The 19,328-nt window shown below is 46.1% G+C and overlaps 1 protein-coding gene across 1 annotated transcript in view; it reads left to right on the top strand.

The window, feature by feature from the left end:
- The window catches only part of LOC142216502 (aldehyde oxidase-like), a 91,050-nt gene that overhangs the window by 34,012 nt on the left and 37,710 nt on the right, over positions 1 to 19,328 (top strand). Inside the window, exons 6-7 of the mRNA XM_075284376.1 lie at positions 15,541 to 15,644; positions 18,504 to 18,688. Coding sequence (XP_075140477.1) covers positions 15,541 to 15,644; positions 18,504 to 18,688 — 289 coding nt within the window. The remainder of the gene's footprint in view (positions 1 to 15,540; positions 15,645 to 18,503; positions 18,689 to 19,328) is intronic.

The following is a 19,328-nucleotide window of genomic DNA, read 5'->3' as shown; positions in this document are numbered from 1 at the left end:
TCATCTCTCATTCATTGTCAGAGTACTTGATGACCTTTACCCTTAGCCGCATGCACCGACCCAAGGGCACCCAAACCGAAATTCGAGGCTGAAATTCTCTTCTTTGCTGGACATGAGCCAGCACCATCCTGATGCTGCCCGTTCCGCAAGGAGGGGGGGGGGGGGTTGCAGGCCTATATAGCTCCTGCTCGCAGAGCATGTGGTCATCATAGTAAGCAGTGCTGGGTTCCATTCGCTAACTGGCTGCGATAGACACTCTACTGCAACAACGGCGGTATCAAACTGTTGGCAACCTTAAGAGAATATAAGTTGGTCAATATAAGCGGTCAAATACCTTCACTAAGATAAGTACAAATCAACAGAAAGGGTCCTTGAAGCTATAGATTGTTATCAAAAACATGCCCCTTTTTTTTTTTTTTTTTTTAATAAATATTTTTCTCTCACTCTCCAGCCGCAACCAGCACCAGCTCGGAGGGCTCAATTTAGTGCACAGGCATGTGAAAACTGATAGCCATGACCCTAGGGACGTACCCTAACAGGGTCTTCTTAAAATTAATTGGTTTGCCATAACCAGGGGTCCATACCTTTGATGGTTACCCCTCCACACCAGGGGGCCATACTTCCGATGGCTACCCCTCCACACCCAGGGGGCCATACCTCCGATGGTTACCCCTCCACACCCAGGGGGCCATACCTCCGATGGTTACCCCTCCACACCCAGGGGGCCATACCTCCGATGGTTACCCCTCCACACCAGGGGGCCATATCTCCGATGGTCACCTCTCCACACCAGGGGGCCATACCTCTAATGGTCATCCCTGCACTGGGCTACACCCGAGGTGGTTGCCCATTATTGGCCAAATTATAAGTAACTTCAAGGACCCAGTAAAAAAAAAAAAAAAAAAAAACATATTTAATGTCAATGGTGCAAATTATATTGCACAACAATAGCTATAGTTTAGGATTATATTTAAGAAAATAAATTAATAAATAACTATATTACATTCTGTTAAACACGCGTGATCAAGCTTGTTAGTGTATCGCAAACAACCTGTTACACAGTGGCTTGGAAGCACTTGTGTGTGTCTCAGTCCTAAGCCACCAGGCCCTTTAGGGTTACATAATAAGGCAAGGCCAGTGATAGTAACAAAGTAAAACACCGGTCTAAAAATTGGAGATCCAGACACACAAGGTCCTCTCTTCTACCTGTACTAGATCACTCAGCTAGTTAGACATGTATGTACAGTATTGTACTTATGTTGGGACTATGCATGCAAATCCCTTTACATATATATTCATACAGCACCATGAAATTAAAGGCTCTAAAAGAAATATAACTTATAAGAACTTAACTTAAAAGAAAGAATAACTTAAGTCTCACCCCACTGTTTAAGCAATAATATTAAGTAATACCAGCTCCAGAATAATTCTGACCCATGTAGGTAATACGGAAAAACTTAGCAGCTGTCAGTGGGTACATTATACTGTTATAGGACACCACTGAGAAATAACCCATCACATAGTATACGACATGGGACCGGCTGCATTATATGATGTAACATATAATAATGGTAATCTATATACTTATTTGGATACAGACTGAAATTGCTCCTAAATGAAGGGCTACACGGGAAGACTAAGAAATACAATAATCCGATGCATTATTTGTCTGATATCCATTGTCTAAATGTGTTGGGCCCTAATACGGAGGTCATAAATAGAGCATTAGATGCCATATAAGGAGGAGGAAATAATAACACAAGCACTTAACTATTCCGGATACAAACCCCTTCCTGTTGAGGGGGAGGTCCTTGGAGCTACAAAAGTCTGGCTGCCAATCTGTTCCACCACACCAAATTACCCCCAGCCGCAAGCACTGGCCCAGGAGCACCATAACACCCAGAATAGCAGATACCACATATAATAACCCACTCCCCTGGACACCACCCAGCAGGAGCCCATAGACCAGCTAGACCAAGGTAAATTAATATTAGGGGAAACTAACCACCATGTTTCCCCACCTCCGAAAAATTTCAACCAACTCCAAGGACCCCCTCACCCCCCCAATTAAAATTAACCTTTATACAGTACCTTCTATAGGAAGGGTTAATAGTAACACAAGCACTAAACTTCTCTGAAGACAAACCCCTTCTCATGAGGGGGAGGTTCTTGGAGCTACAAAGTCCTGGCCGCCAATTTGTTCCACCACCAATTTACCCCCAGCCGCAAGCACTGGCTCAGGGGCACCATAACACACAGAATGGCAGTTTTCCATATATAATAACCCCTCCCCGGGACACCACCCAGCAGGAGCCCAAAGACCAGTCAGACCAAGAGAAATAATCCCAGGGGAAACCAACCACCATGTTTCCCCACCGCTTACAATTTCAAACAACTCCAAGAACCCCTCACCAACGGTATAGCCTGTATACACAGTATGACCTGTATACAGCCCTGAGAAATTACATAAAAATGATTAACTTTAACTTATCCCCAGCATGATAAGTATTAGCACAGAAATGGTATACAGTACAGGGATTACAGTGCAGCCTCCATTACCCTCACCACACTGTACCAGGCTGTCCCTCTCTCACCACAGTGACCTCTCAGCTCCACCATAGACAGCCCCTCAGTCCCCTGGACTTATGTACAATCTGCATTAATTGACTGTATATATCTTGAGGTAATACTGAAGTATACATTATATATCAGCAGTGTGTGACATGAGGGGACACTGTGACTATATATAACCTGAGGTAATACTGCAGTATATATGATATATCTGCCATGTCTACAGTGTGAGGTAAATACATGAGGGGACACTGTGACTGTACATATCTTGAGGTAATACTGCAGTATATATGATACATCAGCCATGTCTGCAGTGTCTGTGGTAAATACATGAGGAGACTCAGCCATGTCTGCAGTATGTAGGGTAAATCCATGAGAGGACATAACTGCAGACATCTTGTGGTAATACTGCCTCATATACAGTATAGTTGGTGATACTACACTAGTAGTGCTGTGTAATGTGGTGACACCAGTCCTGTGTGAGGTGATAAACCCCAGTCTTATACTCCCTGATACAGCAGACATGCTTCATCCAGGTCTTGTGATGAGAAAGAGGATGAAGGTGGATGAGACAGGAAGTTACATCTATTCCTAAACTCCTCCCTCCCTACAGTGACACACTAAGCACTACATACTCCTAAAGCTGAATATACCCAGATATACCGTTAAAGCTGAACCATTCTGTATAAATCTACACAACTACTGCACAAAGAAGAAACTGCAGGAGTTATTGGTTCCCCCATCCCAAAGTCATGTCCCCCTTTGCCGATGGCTCCGGGGGTGTCTTGAATGGGCATCGGGTGCGTTCTTTTGCACTCCGTGCCCGTCCTTCCCTGTCCGCAAGTGAAGATGTCCGACTTCTCAAGCGGACAGAAAAACCCTGCATGCCAGAGTGACCCCTCATGTAATATAATGACGCCCACTGTTCTCCACATATACCGTAATATACTGTCCCTCACACTGCCTCCATAGTGCCGCTACATATAATAATTTGGGCCCCACAGTACCTCCACATACAATAAAATGCCCCCCATGATCAGAGATGTTTAAGGAGCGAGTGGCAAGATGCATTCATTACTTACCACTGGGGCAAATTAAGGGTATCATGGGCACCCCACTGTTTAGAAAGCACCCTCCCATTTTTGCCAAAGATCCTTTTGACAGAATAATGTCCCATAGTGGCCCCTTGATACAGTATAACTTCCCATAGTGGCCCCTTGACACAGTATAACTTCCCATAGTGGCCCCTTGACACAGTATAATTTCCCATAGTGGTCCCTCCACTCTGTTTAATGTCCCAGAGTGAATTTTGGTGTCATCTGCTACTCGCTAACTATTATGATGACCCATGTCCCCCCCCCCCCCCCCCCCGAGGCCTTATCACAGGCCTTAGTGGTACCTAATGTTATTTGGGAGGCTGGAAGAGGCCCAAAGAGGACAGGTACTTGTGCTGGAAACCAGGGGAGGTGAATAACAATGTTTGCTATGTTTACTCACCTCCCCTGGGCTACTGATTATTATATTCTGGAATCTGAAGAGCATAATATTAGTCTGTGGGATGCGAACCCCACAAACTAAATTTATGGAGGGGTTCTCAATCTCATGTTTGACATCTCCTAATCTAATGCATTAATCCTTAATCAAATACAGTAATTACAAAAGGAATATAATCCAGCTGCTGTAGGTCATAGAAGTTTTCTATTATCTATTAGATTGGGGTAAATTCCTAAACTAATGAACTTATTACTGGAGAATTGTTCAAGAAATGACAGGGGTTCTCAATAGAGATGAGCGAACAGTGTTCTATCGAACTCATGTTCGATCGGATATTAGGCTGTTCGGCATGTTCGAATCGAATCGAACACCGCGTGGTAAAGTGCGCCATTACTCGATTCCCCTCCCACCTTCCCTGGCGCCTTTTTTGCTCCAATAACAGCGCAGGGTAGGTGGGACAGGAACTACGACACCGGTGACGTTGAAAAAAGTAGGCAAAAACCCATTGGCTGCCGAAAACATGTGACCTCTAATTTAAAAGAACAGCGACGCCCAGCTTCGCGTCATTCTGAGCTTGCAATTCACCGGGGACGGAGGTTTCCGTCCAGTTAGCTAGAGCTTAGATTCTGGGTAGGCAGGGACAGGCTAGGATAGGAAGGAGAAGACAACCAACAGCTCTTATAAGAGCTAAATTCCAGGGAGAAGCTTGACAGTGTAACGTGGCACTGACGGGCTCAATCGCCGCAACCCAGCTTTCCGCGGATCCTGAATGGAATACACTGACAGTGTATTCCCGTATACCCGATATATACCCCCGATACCTGTTCCAACGGTGTGCCCCCCCACCTTCACCCCAGAAATACCCTGCAAGTCCCCTAGCAATAGAATTGGGGCTATATACACCCACAATTTTTGCTACTGCCATATAGTGCCATTGTCTCACTGGGAATTCAAAGAATATATTGGGCTTACATATAACTTCAATTCCAGGGAGAAGCTTGTCAGTGTAACGTGGCACTGACGGGCTCAATCGCCGCAACCCAGCTTTCCCAGGATCCTGAATGGAACACACTGACAGTGTATTCCCGTATACCCCATATATACACCCCAAATCCCCGTTCCAACGGTGTGCCCCCCCACCTTCACCTCAGAAATACCCTGCAAGTCCCCTAGCAATAGAATTGGGGCTATATACACCCACAATTTTTGCTACTGGTATATAGTGCCATTGTCTGACTGGGAATTCAAAGAATATATTGGGGTTACGTGCACCCACAATTTTTGCTACTGGTATATAGTGCCATTGTCTCACTGGGAATTCAAAGAATATATGGGGGTTACGTGCACCCACAATTTTTGCTACTGCTATACAGTGCCATTGTCTCACTGGGAATTCAAAGAATATATTGGGGTTACGTGCACCCACAATTTTTGCTACTGGTAGATAGTGCCAGTTTCTGACTGGTAATTCAAAGAATATATGGGGGTTATGTGCACCCACAATTTTTGCTACTGGTATATAGTGCCATTGTCTGACTGGGAATTCAAAGAATATATTGGGGTTACGTGCACCCACAATTTTTGCTACTGGTATATAGTGCCATTGTCTCACTGGGAATTCAAAGAATATATTGAGGTTACGTGCACCCACAATTTTTGCTACTGGTATATAGTGCCATTGTCTCACTGGGAATTCAAAGAATATATGGGGGTTACGTGCACCCACAATTTTTGCTACTGCTATATAGTGCCAGTTTCTGACTGGTAATTCAAAGAATATATTGGGGTTACGTGCACCCACAATTTTTGCTACTGGTATATAGTGCCAGTTTCTGACTGGGAATTCAAAGAATATATTGGGGTTACAAATACCCTCATTTCTTGCTACTGCCATACAGTGCCATTGTCTCACTGGGAATTCAAAGAATATATTGGGGTTATGTGCACCCACAATTTTTGCTACTGGTATATAGTGCCATTGTCTGACTGGGAATTCAAAGAATATATGGGGGTTACATGCACCCACAATTTTTGCTACTGGTATATAGTGCCATTGTCTCACTGGGAATTCAAAGAATATATGGGGGTTACGTGCACCCACAATTTTTGCTACTGCTATACAGTGCCATTATCTCACTGGGAATTCAAAGAATATATTGGGGTTATGTGCACCCACAATTTTTGCTACTGGTATATAGTGCCATTGTCTGACTGGGAATTCAAAGAATATATGGGGGTTACGTGCACCCACAATTTTTGCTACTGCTATACAGTGCCATTGTCTCACTGGGAATTCAAAGAATATATTGGGGTTACGTGCACCCACAATTTTTGCTACTGGTATATAGTGCCATTGTCTCACTGGGAATTCAAAGAATATATTGGGGTTACAAATACCCTCATTTCTTGCTACTGGTATATAGTGCCATTGTCTGACTGGGAATTCAAAGAATATATTGGGGTTATGTGCACCCACAATTTTTGCTACTGGTATATAGTGCCAGTTTCTGACTGGGAATTCAAAGAATATATGGGGGTTACGTGCACCCACAATTTTTGCTACTGCTATATAGTGCCATTGTCTCACTGGGAATTCAAAGAATATATGGGGGTTACGTGCACCCACAATTTTTGCTACTGCTATACAGTGCCATTGTCTGACTGGGAATTCAAAGAATATATTGGGGTTACGTGCACCCACAATTTTTGCTACTGGTATATAGTGCCATTGTCTCACTGGGAATTCAAAGAATATATGGGGGTTACGTGCACCCACAATTTTTGCTATTGCTATACAGTGCCATTGTCTCACTGGGAATTCAAAGAATATATTGGGGTTACGTGCACCCACAATTTTTGCTACTGGTAGATAGTGCCATTGTCTCACTGGGAATTCCACAAATAATTTGGGGATTCATTCACCCTACATCTCAGGCTCTTGCCATATTCACCCAGGTTGTCAGTGCTGCACCAGCTCGTTCCCAGACAGCTCGGCCCGAAAAACACGTTACCTATATAGAGGATTTGGACAATGAAGACAACATGTTCTAAATCTAATGTCTGCGAGGAGTGTGCTCTGAATGTTTTCTGCCTAGCAGAGGCTAGTTCTCACTTACGAAAATGGCCCCACTTTGACCTGTATATCAGGCACAATGGTGTAGGTTTCAAAGAAACATGGCACCAACAAGTTGGAAAACGTGGGCCATGCGTGGACCGTGTTTGAGTCTGGCAAGCTCCAGATCTGCTACCAGGTTCCAGCCATTATCACAGGCGCAAAAATGCCAGGCCCCAGGTGTAGCAGGGAAAAAAAAATGCCATCTCAGCCAGGATGGCATCCCTGACCTCGGAGGCACTGTGCTGTCTGTCCCCCAAGCTGATCAGTTTCAGCACGGCCTGCTGACATCTCCCCATGCCAGTGTTACAGTGTTTTCCGCTAGTAGCTGGGGTGGGGGTTGCAGCATCATAGGGTTTCAGTCTACTCCTGCCATGAATTTTGGCCTGGGAGAGGAGATAGGCCACCCCAGTTTGCACCCGGGGAACAGACTCCACCACATTCACCCTGCCTGTCATTAAAGATAAGCACTGCAGCATCCCTGACCACAGGCGCTTGTCCATGTGTCGGTGGTCAAGTGGACCTTGCAGCAAAGCGCAGAGCTCTGGGCCCGACTGATGTTATGGGACACATGCAGGCGCAAGGCAGGGACAGCACACCAAGAGAAGTAGTAACGGCTAGGCCCAGCATAAGGAGGTGCCCCAGCTGCCATCTGCTGACGGAAGGCCTGGGTCTCCAGAAGCATAAACAAACACCAACATCTCCAGGGCCAGCAGTTTATCGATGAGGCTGTTAAAGGCTTGGGCATGGGGGTGGGTTGTGTTGTACTTCTGCCTGCAATGAAAAGCTTTGGAAATGTGGAGTGGCTGGGAAGAGGCGCATGATGGTGCAGGCCAAAAGGGCGCATGAGGGTGAACTCCCCAATGTGGCAGAGATAGGTGTGTAGGTGTCCTTGCGTCATATACTTGCACCATATTTGGCTTTGGAAGTTAATTTTGTGCCAAAAAGTGGTTAAGACAGCGATCCCTCAGCTACTCCCGTTACACTGTCTAGTGAAATTACCATCTTTGGAAGTGGACCACCACTTGTAAGATCCCAAAGGAAGCAGGCAAGAGATGTGCAGTGCAGAAAAAAAGATGAGAAAATAAGTGTAGGCTGTAGAGCACAGAGGGATCGGAGAGGACAGAGCTGGTGTCGGCCAGGTATTCCCACAACATGCGCCTATACTTGTCCCTCCTGGTGACACTAGGCCCCTGAGTGGCAGTAATTTGTCCAGGGGGGCCATTAACGTGTTCCAGACCTAGGAATAAGTCTTCCATCAGGGTAGAGTTTTGCATGCCTTTGCTTCTACCCACTGTTTTTGCTGCTTAGCTTCCCTCCACATCTACACTGCTTTCACCCCTAAACATCACCCCAGTTTATGCCTTTGTTTCTACCCTGTTTTTTTTGTTGAATTAGCTTCCCTCCACATCTACACTGCTTTAGCCCCTAAATATCACCCCAGTTTATGCCTTTGCTTCTACCCTGTTTTTTTTGTTGAATTAGCTTCCCTCCACATCTACACTGCTTTAGCCCCTAAACATCACCCCAGTTTATGCCTTTGCTTCTACCCAGGTTTTTTGTTGATTTAGCTTCCCTCCACATCTACACTGCTTTAGCCCCTAAACATCACCCCAGTTTATGCCTTTGCTTCTACCCAGGTTTTTTGTTGATTTAGCTTCCCTCTACATCTACACTGCTTTAGCCCCTAGACATCACCCCTGTCCATGTGGGGTCGGTGGCCTCGTCATCCACCAACTCCTCTTCCAATTGCGCACTGGCCCCTTACTGCAAACCGCACATGACCACAGCTTGCCCTGATGGCAACTGTGTCTCATGATCCCCACTTAGGTCCAGACAAGTCGGTGGCGGGTCCAAAACCCCAAAATTGGAAGGAAATGGCGGATGCTGCAGTATTTCTAACACCTGTTCTTGGTGCTCGGGCCTGGTCTGTGTTGTACCCTGCACCCTGCTTAACGCAGCTGCCATATCCGAAGTTGTGCTGAGCGCATGCTAATGTTTCGTGTCCAGTGCAATGGATGGGATGGGATTTCACATAAGTCTGCCACCCATGGCCACTCATGGTTGAGCAACTGAGGGAGTTGACTTTCACGAACCCGAGGGTTTTGGAGTTGGAACTACATCAAAGGTCTGTGCTGCTCACACACTCTGCTCAACACATGATATGTTTAGTGCCAGCAGTGTGGAGACGTCGCACAACAGCCGTTGTTCCAGCAGTTACAGGCGTTGTAGGAGTGCATAGAGGCTAGCAGCAGCAACTATACACTTTAAAAACTATTCGCACAAGCGCCACACTTTCACCAGTAGCTCAGGAACATTGGGGTACCTTTTTCAAAAGATTAGCAGCAATGAGTTAAAAACGTGGCCCAGGCATGGAATATGTTGCAGGCTGCCAAGCTACAGAGCCAATCCCAGGTTACGGCCATTATCACACATGACAACATGCCTGGGCCCAGGTGCAGTGGCAAAAACCACATTGCCGTCTCATCGAGGATGGCATGACTCACTTTGTAGGCAGTGTGCTGTCTGGCCCCCAAGCTGATGAGCTTCAGCACGGCCCGCTGACGTCTCCCCACACCAGTGTTGCAGCGTTTCCAGCTCGTAGCTGGGGTCAATTTAACAGCGGAGGAGGGTGGTGTTTCAGCCCTCCTCCCAGGAATGTTGTGTGGGGAGACAAGTCAGGCCACCACATTTTGCGACCCGGTCCACGCCTCAACTACATTCAACCACTGTGCCCAAATTGAAAGGTAGCGTCCCTGTCCGCATGCACTTGTCCATTCGTAACTGGTCACATGGAACTTTAGGGCTAAGCGCTGAATTTAGGGACCGCCTCATGTTTGGGGGAAAGTGCTGGTGTGGACGGCACAGTGCGGTGGCGCAGTAGACACTCTGCCCAAAAAGGGCAGAGTGTCCCCCAGCCGGGATTCCAACATCTCCTGGGCCAGATTTCTTGAGATGAGGCCGTTGAAGCCTTGGGCATGTGGGTGGGTTGCGCTGTACTTTAGCATGAAATGAAAGGCTTGGGAGATGGGGAGTTGCTGGGAAGAGGCGCATGATGGCGCGGGCAAAAGGAGAAATGGCAGGAAAAGGTGAGGATAAGGGTGAACTCCCCAAAGTGTCAGAGGCAGATGTGGAGGTGTCCTGGCTGCTGGTCTGGACTGCAGCGCCAGCCCTGTCAACAGTGGGAGAGGCAGTGGCCGCCAGGCCAAACGACGATTATCCTGCGCTTGCTCTCACCCACTGAGCCCAGGGCTTGCCTTCCAAATGATGGCACCCGCAAGAGGTGGTGAGATTCCTCTCCGCAGATCTCCAACCCATCTTGGACTTGCAAATTGCACTAAATTTGTCATGTAACTGACATGTATATGATGAGTCTATCCATTGTCTGTTCATTTTGGTGAAAGTCAGCCTGTCAGCTGACAGACAGCTGTGCTTGTCAGTGATGATGCCACCGGCTGCTTGTACCCCCAGTTTTTGCTGCTTAGCTTGCCTCCACATCCACACTGCTTTTGCCCCTACACATCACCCCTATCCATGCCTGTGCCTCTAGCCATAAGTCTGCCACCCATGGAAACTCATGGTGCAGAAAGTGAGGGAGCTGACTCTGAGGAACCCTTGGGTTTTGTAGCTGGTACTCCATCAAAGGTCTCTGCTGCTCACACACCCTGCTGAACATACGGTATCTAGGGTTAGAGCGTGTGGTGACCTCGCACAACAGTAGGTGCTTCAGGCAGATGTAGGCCTTGCTGGAGTGTATTGCGGCTAGCTCCAGGTACTGTAGACTTGGGAAAGTGGGTGTCCAAGTGCCGCACTTTCACCCTTAGCTCAGCTAATTTGGGGTATGTTTTTAAAAATCATTGCACCACTACATTGAACACGTGGGCCAGGCATGGAACGTGTTGGAGGCTGGCAAGCTCCAGAGCCCTCCAACAAGACAAAAAAGCCTGGCCCCAGGGGCAGCGGGGATAAACAAATTGCCATCTCATCCAGGATGGCATCCCTGACCTCAGAGGCAGTGTGCTGTCCGTCTCCCAAGCTGATGAGCTTCAGCCCAGCCTGCTGACGTCTCCCCACACCAGTGTTGCAGAGTTTTCAGCTCGTAGCTGGGGTCAATCTAACAGCGGAGGAGGAGGAGGGTGGTGTTTCAGCCCTCCTCCCAGGAATGTTTTGTGGGGAGACAAGTCAGGAAAATTCTTGAAACAGGGGAGAGTTTTGCATCTTTGCCCTTGCTGCCTATGGACATCCCTTTGCCTCTAGCCACCATTTTCCCTGCTTTGCTTGCCTCCACATCCACACTGCTTTTGCCCCTAGACATCACCCCAGTCCATACCTTAGCTTGTACCCCCAGTTTTTCCTGCTTAGCTTGCCTCCACATCCACACTGCTTTTGCCCCTAGACATCACCCCAGTCCATGCCTTAGCTTGTACCCCCAGTTTTTCCTGCTTAGCTTGCCTCCACATCCACACTGCTTTTGCCCCTAGACATCACCCCAGTCCATGCCTTAGCTTGTACCCCCAGTTTTTCCTGCTTAGCTTGCCTCCACATCCACACTGCTTTTGCCCCTACACATCACCCCTATCCATGCCTGTGCCTCTAGCCATAAGTCTGCCACCCATGGAAACTCATGGTGCAGAAACTTTGGGACCTGACTTTGAGGAACCCTTGGGTTTTGTAGATGGAACTCCATCAAAGGTCTGTGCAGCTCACACACCCTGCTCAAGATATGGTATTGTAGGGTTTCAGCGTGTGTGAATGACGGACAACAGCCTGTGTTTGGACAGATGTAGGCCTTGCTAGAGTGTTTTTAGGCTAGTAGCGACTCCTGTGCACTTGCAAAAGTGGGCGCACAAGCGCCGCATTTTCAACAGTAGCTTCGGTACATTTGGGTATGTTTTAAAAAAACTTTGCACCACTAGGTTAGACGTGGGCCAAACATGGAGCGTGTTGGAGGCTGGCAAGCTCCAGAGCCGCTACCAGGTTCCAGCCATTATCACAGGCGTAAAAATGCCAGGCCCCAGGTGTAGCAGGGAAAAAAAAATGCCATCTCAGCCAGGATGGCATCCCTGACCTCGGAGGCACTGTGCTGTCTGTCCCCCAAGCTGATGAGCTTCAGCACCACCTGCTGACGTCTCCCCACACCAGTGTTTTAGCATTTGCCGCTAGTAGCTGTGGTGGAGGTTGCAGCGTCGTAGGGTTTCAGTCTACTCCTGCCAAGAATTTTGGCCTGGGAGAGGAGATAGGGTACCTCAGTTTGCACCCCGGGACCAGACTCCACCACATTCACCCTGCCTGTCCTTAAAGATAAGCAGCATCCCTGACCACAGGCGCTTGTCCAAGTGTCGGTGGTCAAGTGGACCTTGCAGCAAAGCGCGGAACTAAGGGCCCACCTGATGTTGAGTGACACGTGCTGGTGCAAGGCGGGGACGCCACACCAGGAGAAGTTGAGACGGCTAGGGACGGCATAGTGAGGTGCCACAGTTGCCATCAGGTCCGGGAAGGCGGGAGTTTCAACAAGCCGGAACGCCAACCTCTCCTGGGCCAGCAGTTTAGCGATGTTGGCGTTCTAGGCTTGCGTGGGTGGGTGGTTAGCGGTGTATTTCTGCCGGCGCTCCAATGTCTGAGAGATGGTGGGTTGTTGTAAAGAAGCGCCTGATGGTGCCTTTGATGGTGCAGGAGAAGGAGATAAGACAGAAACAGGGGAGGATGAGGGAGAAGTCAACAAAGTGGCGGAGGCAGATGAAGTGATGTCCTGGCTCGTCCTCTGGAGTGCATCGCCAGCACTGTGAGCAGAGGCAGTGGCATGAACGGCGGGCGATGTTTGTCCTGCCGTTGCTGCCTGCCACTGATTCCATTGCTTGGATTCCAAATGACGGTGCATTGAAGTGGTGGACAGGTTGCTCTTCTCAGGGCCCCTACTCGATTTCGAGAGGCAAATTGTGTAGACGACACTATATCTGTCCTCGGCGCATTCCTTGAAAAAACTCTACACCTTCAAGAAACGTGCCCTCGATGGGGGAGTTTTTCTGGGCTGGGTACAAAAGGGAACATCTTCGGACATTCCGGGTCTGGCCTGGCTTCGGCAAAGCAGCTGACCTCTGCCTCTGGACATGTCTCTGCCTCTAGCTACCCTTTTTGGTGCTGCACCTGCCTCAACATCCACACTACTTTCCCAGCTTGACATCCGCCTTGTCCAGGTGGGGTCGGTGTCCTCGTCGTCCACCACCTCCTCTTCCAACTCCTGTCTCGCCTCCTCCTCCTGCACAATGCGCATGTCAACTGGCTGCCCTGACAGCAACTGCGTCTCATCGTCGTCGATGAGGGTGGGTTGCTGGTCATCCGCCACCAAATCGACCGGAGATGGAGGAGACTCTAGTGTTTGAGCATCTGGACACAGATACTCGTCTGTTAGGTCCGTGGAATCGCGAAATGGAGGGGCAGGTTGCGGTACAGTCAAAGGAAGGGAGAACAGCTCTGGGGAGCAGGGACAGTTGGGGTTATTGTTCTGGGAAGATTGGGAATTTTGGGTGGAAGGAGGACAAGACTGTTGGGTAAGAGGAGGTAGAGGCTGACTGGCTGGTGGACAATGTGCTTTAAGCGTTATCCGACAGCCATTGCAAGACCTGTTCCTGGTTCTCGGGCCTACTAATCTTTGTACCATTCAGCCTAGTTAATGTGGAACTTTTGTGCAAAGCGTAGAACTTAGGGCCCGCCTGATGTTAAGGGACACACGCTGGTACAAGGCTCAACTCACCCTAAGTGCCAAAAACACTGCTGGTGCAAGGCTCTACTCATGCCAAGGGCCTCAATCTCTGCTGGTAGCTCAGCTTAAGGTCCTGTAACTTTGTTTGGAAGGGCTCATGTTAAGGGCTAGAAAAGTGAATTTTGGAAGGTCTTACCACATCACACACACACACACACACACACACACACACACACACACTCAAAATGACAGTTAAGGGTGAGGGCTTTTGGAATTCCCATTGCCTATTCCATTTGTGGTTGTCATGGGGAACGTGATTTAAAGGGGTGGTTGTTACTGTTTGTTGAGCTTAAATTGGGGTTTGTGTCTATCCATTTGGGGAGTAAAGAAGGTTTCCAGGTATTTTCCCACTTTGATAGAGGTTTTTTTGAATGTGGAAAGTGTGTAGTTGTTAGGCAGTGATGTTGGGGTAATAGAGGGTCTTTGGTGTGTTAGATGCCCCCAGACATGCTTCCCCTGCTGTCCCAGTGTCATTCCAGAGGTGTTGGCATCATTTCCTGGGGTGTCATAGTGGACTTGGTGACCCTCCAGACACGGATTTGGGTTTCCCCCTTAACGAGTATCTGTTCCCCATAGACTATAATGGGGTTCGAAACCCGTTCGAACACACGAACATTGAGCGGCTGTTCGAATCGAATTTCGAACCTCGAACATTTTAGTGTTCGCTCATCTCTAGTTCTCAATGCTGAGACGTTGAAAAACAATGGCCACTGATCCATCTTGTATATCAAGAAATAGAAGCTGAAGGTTAGGATTTCACACCAGTTTCTTTCAATACTGTATCACTATCATCTGTACAAAAAAGACCAGCAAGAGCATGTAAAGCTGCAGGTATAAACTGAAGCCAAGAAGGCCTAAATATACTGTTATTTCACCCTCAGGAAACATTCTCCTTTATATATAGTTCACTCTTCTGTATATTGACCTCTGAGCATAAAGTTTATGTAAGGGTGGGTTCACATCTGCGCCCAGTGTCCGCTTTGTGCAATCCAGCGTGTTTCCATCTTCTGCCCCAAGAAACTGGACAGGAGACGGAAACCTGGTGGTCAGTTTTCAAATCCATTCACTTGAATGGGTTTGCAAAGTGACCACCCGCGTGCGTCTTTTGCCTGTCCGCGGCGAAACCTTTTTTTTTTAACCAGACACAAAGTCCTGCATGACCGACTTTGTGTCTGGTTAAAAAAAAAATTGGTTTTGCCGCAAACAGACAGAAGACGCACACGGGTCACAAGGTTGGATTCACACCTGCTCCCTATTTCCATTGGGGGATTCTGTACCCCATTCCACTTGAAAAACACGTCGAGAAAAACCTTGCAAGCAGCGTTTTTCTCTCTGAATTTTTCAGACTAAAACTGGTCAGACCTCATTATAGTCTATGGGGTCCACAGGTTTCCGCCATCAAAGTATGAGATCAGACTACCCCTTTATAGTTACATTCTGATGATGACAGTCAATATGGCCAACAATTCTGCTCCTACAATGGCTGTAACCCCATATTCTCAAAGCCTCAAATAGCTAATTGGCTTAACTATCCAGCGAAGTGGGCTGTTCTACAATAAATCTACGATTTCTAAATTGGTCATTTTTATTTCTTTCTTAACAGACAAGAGACGTCAAGTAACCTTGAAACAGTTGCTGTTTGATGAGTCCGCAGATTTAAGAGCCGAAGAGATTCTTATATCCATTAATATCCCCTTCTCTAAAAAGGTAGATTTATATATTTAAGTGTATTTTATAGTTCTATGTTTTGTGTTTTCTGAATAAGCTCTAGCGCTAATAGTGGAAAAATTATTGTGTAAGTATAATATAAGACGTGTATAATTTAATATTCACATAACTGATAACTGAACAAACGAATGGCTATTATTGTGAGATGCTAAAAATCTAAATAATAATTGATAGAGTTACTATATATCACAGTGTTCAATGGAAGTGTTTAAGCCTGAGGCATAGCTAGGGGATCAGCATAGTGGGGAAGGGGTGGGAGCAACAGGTAAACATACCCAAGTGGGCCCTTAAGTTGGGTATACCAATATTATCACTACACGGTGACTGTATAGTGGTATATATCGGCTCTATTCAGGGCTCTGCAAACCATTTTGTGTACATTAAATGATCAATATTTTGCCAGTGAAGCCAATTTATTTTCTTAATAAAAAACACATTTGGCAGGGTTTCAGCTTTCATATGAGTCATTTCTAAAACCAATGGATGAATTTAAAGTTTGTTTATAAGCTTTTGATTCCACAACATGGATAAGCGACAGAACTTCTGTCAGGGATTGTACAGGACCACTACTGATCAGCTGTTCAGACATGTCAACTCACCCAGTTATCAGGCCCCTTTAGCTGGTCACCCGATCAATAGTCACTTTAACCCGGCTGAAGTCACCTCAGTGCAGTCAATATCTACGAGGAGGTTGCTGGAAGATATGTTTACATAATGTATTGGTATATAGAGAGCTCTCTAACAACCCCTTATAATATTATAAGGCTCCAACTGCCTGCGATCTGTTGATGAACTGAGCCGCCTCTTCTTATGTGTTGCTTACAAGGCACCGTGTCCACACACAGGACGTCTCAGCACAGGCGGATGTCATTGTGCCCGACTGTGCCAAGAAGCAGATAACTTGTCTCTTGTAAGAGTGTCTTGTAAACTGCAGGCCAGAAGTTCTCCTCAAGCGGAGCTGACGGGGATCATCAAACTTATTATGTGGCTTCCGAGCGAGCTGCTGAGATGCCAGAACAATCACAGGCACAGTGCGAGGAACAAGTTCAGCAGCAGGACAGGTTAAGAGCTGCCGAAACACTGGAGCAGGCAAACCATTGACGACAGCAATTTGCTGAATATAGGCAGAGCATCGACGCCAACAACACGCAGACGAAGTCGCGGGCAGAGACACACAAACGACATACAAAATATACAAGTGCAAAACTTGGCAATTCTTATAGGGCCACTACACAAACAAATTATGAAACATACCCGTGCGAAGCCAAATCCTCTTGCTAGTGGCTACATACAACTCAGACTAATTATTTTTTTTTTTTGTTTGTCTTTATACATAAAGTTTAAGTATCATTACTATCAAACCCTAATTCCCATCCTAATAAAACACACCTTACAGGAGTGCCAGGTTTGCTGATGGATTCTTGTTAGCCTTTGCATTCATTTAATGGTAAACCTTGGTCTTAAAGAGCTATGCAAAGTCTCTTTGAATTCACAATGAATATATTATTTGCTAATCTTTCATATAACAAAGACCATTAAGACTAGTTTTAACCTATTGAATTTCTCTACTGCTCTTTTGACAGTTTTTGGCGTGCAAATACGTGCATATTAATTATCATACAGGAAGCATAAAATGTATGGATATGTTCATATATCACTCACAGAAAGTGTTGCATTTTTTTATATACTTTGCATTTTCCTAGGCTGTTATGTAGTTGTACATGTTTTGGCTCGTGAATTTCTCAGGTCCCTCATATTCCTAATTCCTTTGGAAGACAAATAAGTTGAAATAAAGTTTAAAGGGTATGTGACTTTTTATGAGACGTTGAAATATGTGCACGATATTTCTCTGCAGTCTTTCATTTGGCTGTATAACCCTTCATACACCGTCTCCTAACAGATTTTCTGCTACTAGTAGTCCCATCATTGCTGCAGCACATTTTACATTTTTCTCTCAGGCTGTGGGCGTGCACAATACAGTTTGCCCCATCCATGATTACAACTACTGGTTTCCTTACTTGTAATTTTGCCAGGAGTAACTGTAAAATAGTAAACAAATAGCTGAGACAAAAAGCCAATTAACTACAATATTGTAGGTTCAGGGACACCGGGCTCTAAATCCAGGTTATGATCCAGCTAAAAAGATCCCTGACACTGAAAAGAGATATGCATAATCAGCACTTGCTGTTTGCTGTCTATGACTAACATCAATAATAGCACAAGAAGCTAGTAAGAAATAAATCTACTCACTTTGACCTGTAAGAAGCTTCTCTGTAAGCTCTCTAAGACTCCTCTGTGCAGTGTAGAAGCTGAGAGAGCTTTGTGAAAACCTTGCAAAACTACAGACAGTGTGAAGAGGGCCCTTCCACTTTTCATTCACGGTGTGAAGAAGGACCAGCCCTCCAATTGCAAACACATTTTGAGTATCAAGGTAACTAAGTATGGAACTTCCCTAGTAACAGGGATTAAGCAGCAAATTAGCTCAAAGTGAGACACCAAGTGGAGGGAACTTTATGGAGGTTTTTCAGGCAGAAAACAGAAACTGTTTTAAAAGTAAGATGACTGGAAACTTACTGACCATTTAAAGTGAAAAACTGATTCAGCTGATCACTGTGGGTCTGGCTTTTGAGGACCTCCAAAATGTGGCTGCAATTCAAATAAATATCAAGCCATGCAAAGCAATGTTAGGTCTGGTCTTCCAGAGCAAGAACCTGGGGGAGCACTGAAAAGATTTCTGGACAAATCACTGTTAATGGTTTACATTGAATGCAATCCTCATACAGACCTAATACTTCTCTGGATTAACACGATTGTATCTCTCTATGTATATGTTTGTAGGGTGAATTCGTGTCTGCATTCAGGCAGCTGCAGAGGTGGGGAAGTACAGCTCCAGCTGACATTGCAGCCATGAAGGTCAACTTGAAAGAAGGAACAGACCTGATTATGTCCATGAATATTTATTATGGAGGGTCAGAATCAGCCTGTTTTTTTGCAAAATGTGTCAGTGAATTACTTGTTGGTAGGTATGTATCACCTAACTGTTCACAGCATTTTGTTTTCTGCTCCTCACTAGCCTTTATAGTGTTCTATGGTGTCAGTTGTGTCTATGTGAATGTCTGTTGACAACTGTGTTCCTTCATATCCGTTTCAGTTGTGACAGTAAAAATATAATTTCTGACATTTAAATCCATGGTCGTCATCAGGTATTTAAGGGGCTCATACAGGAAAATAGTCTTGGCCCCCGCTACTGCCATTTTTTCATAGAGAGACAACCCTCATCCACCCCTGTGCTCAATTACATTAAATATAAATAATTATAAATAAGATGGAGTCACAGGTAAATTAGGAAGAATACATATTTATAACATCCAATAACTCTATCATGCCCTATCTATGCACAGAATGAGTTGAAGGAAGGTTTTTTTCAGTAGTGGGGTTATACTGCATGTTTGAAAGAAAAGGGAAAGATTAGAGAAGAAAGAGAGGGTTAAAAATCCATAGTCGTGTGTGCTAAAGCAGGAATATTGGCTTTAAAATAAGATTAAGTCTGTAGCCCGCATAGATTTAGAGATATCTGGTTAAAGTGGAGAGGCAGACACTCGCACTTACACTTTAACCAGTGTATAGCAGGACACATGCAGCTGAGAGGAGGAGAGGAGAAAA

This window comes from Leptodactylus fuscus, chromosome 8, assembly GCF_031893055.1.
Source record: "Leptodactylus fuscus isolate aLepFus1 chromosome 8, aLepFus1.hap2, whole genome shotgun sequence".
NCBI classification, from domain to species: domain Eukaryota; kingdom Metazoa; phylum Chordata; class Amphibia; order Anura; family Leptodactylidae; genus Leptodactylus; species Leptodactylus fuscus.
The sequence above is the reverse complement of the archived record's forward strand: the minus strand, read 5'-3'. Positions and strand labels throughout refer to the sequence as shown.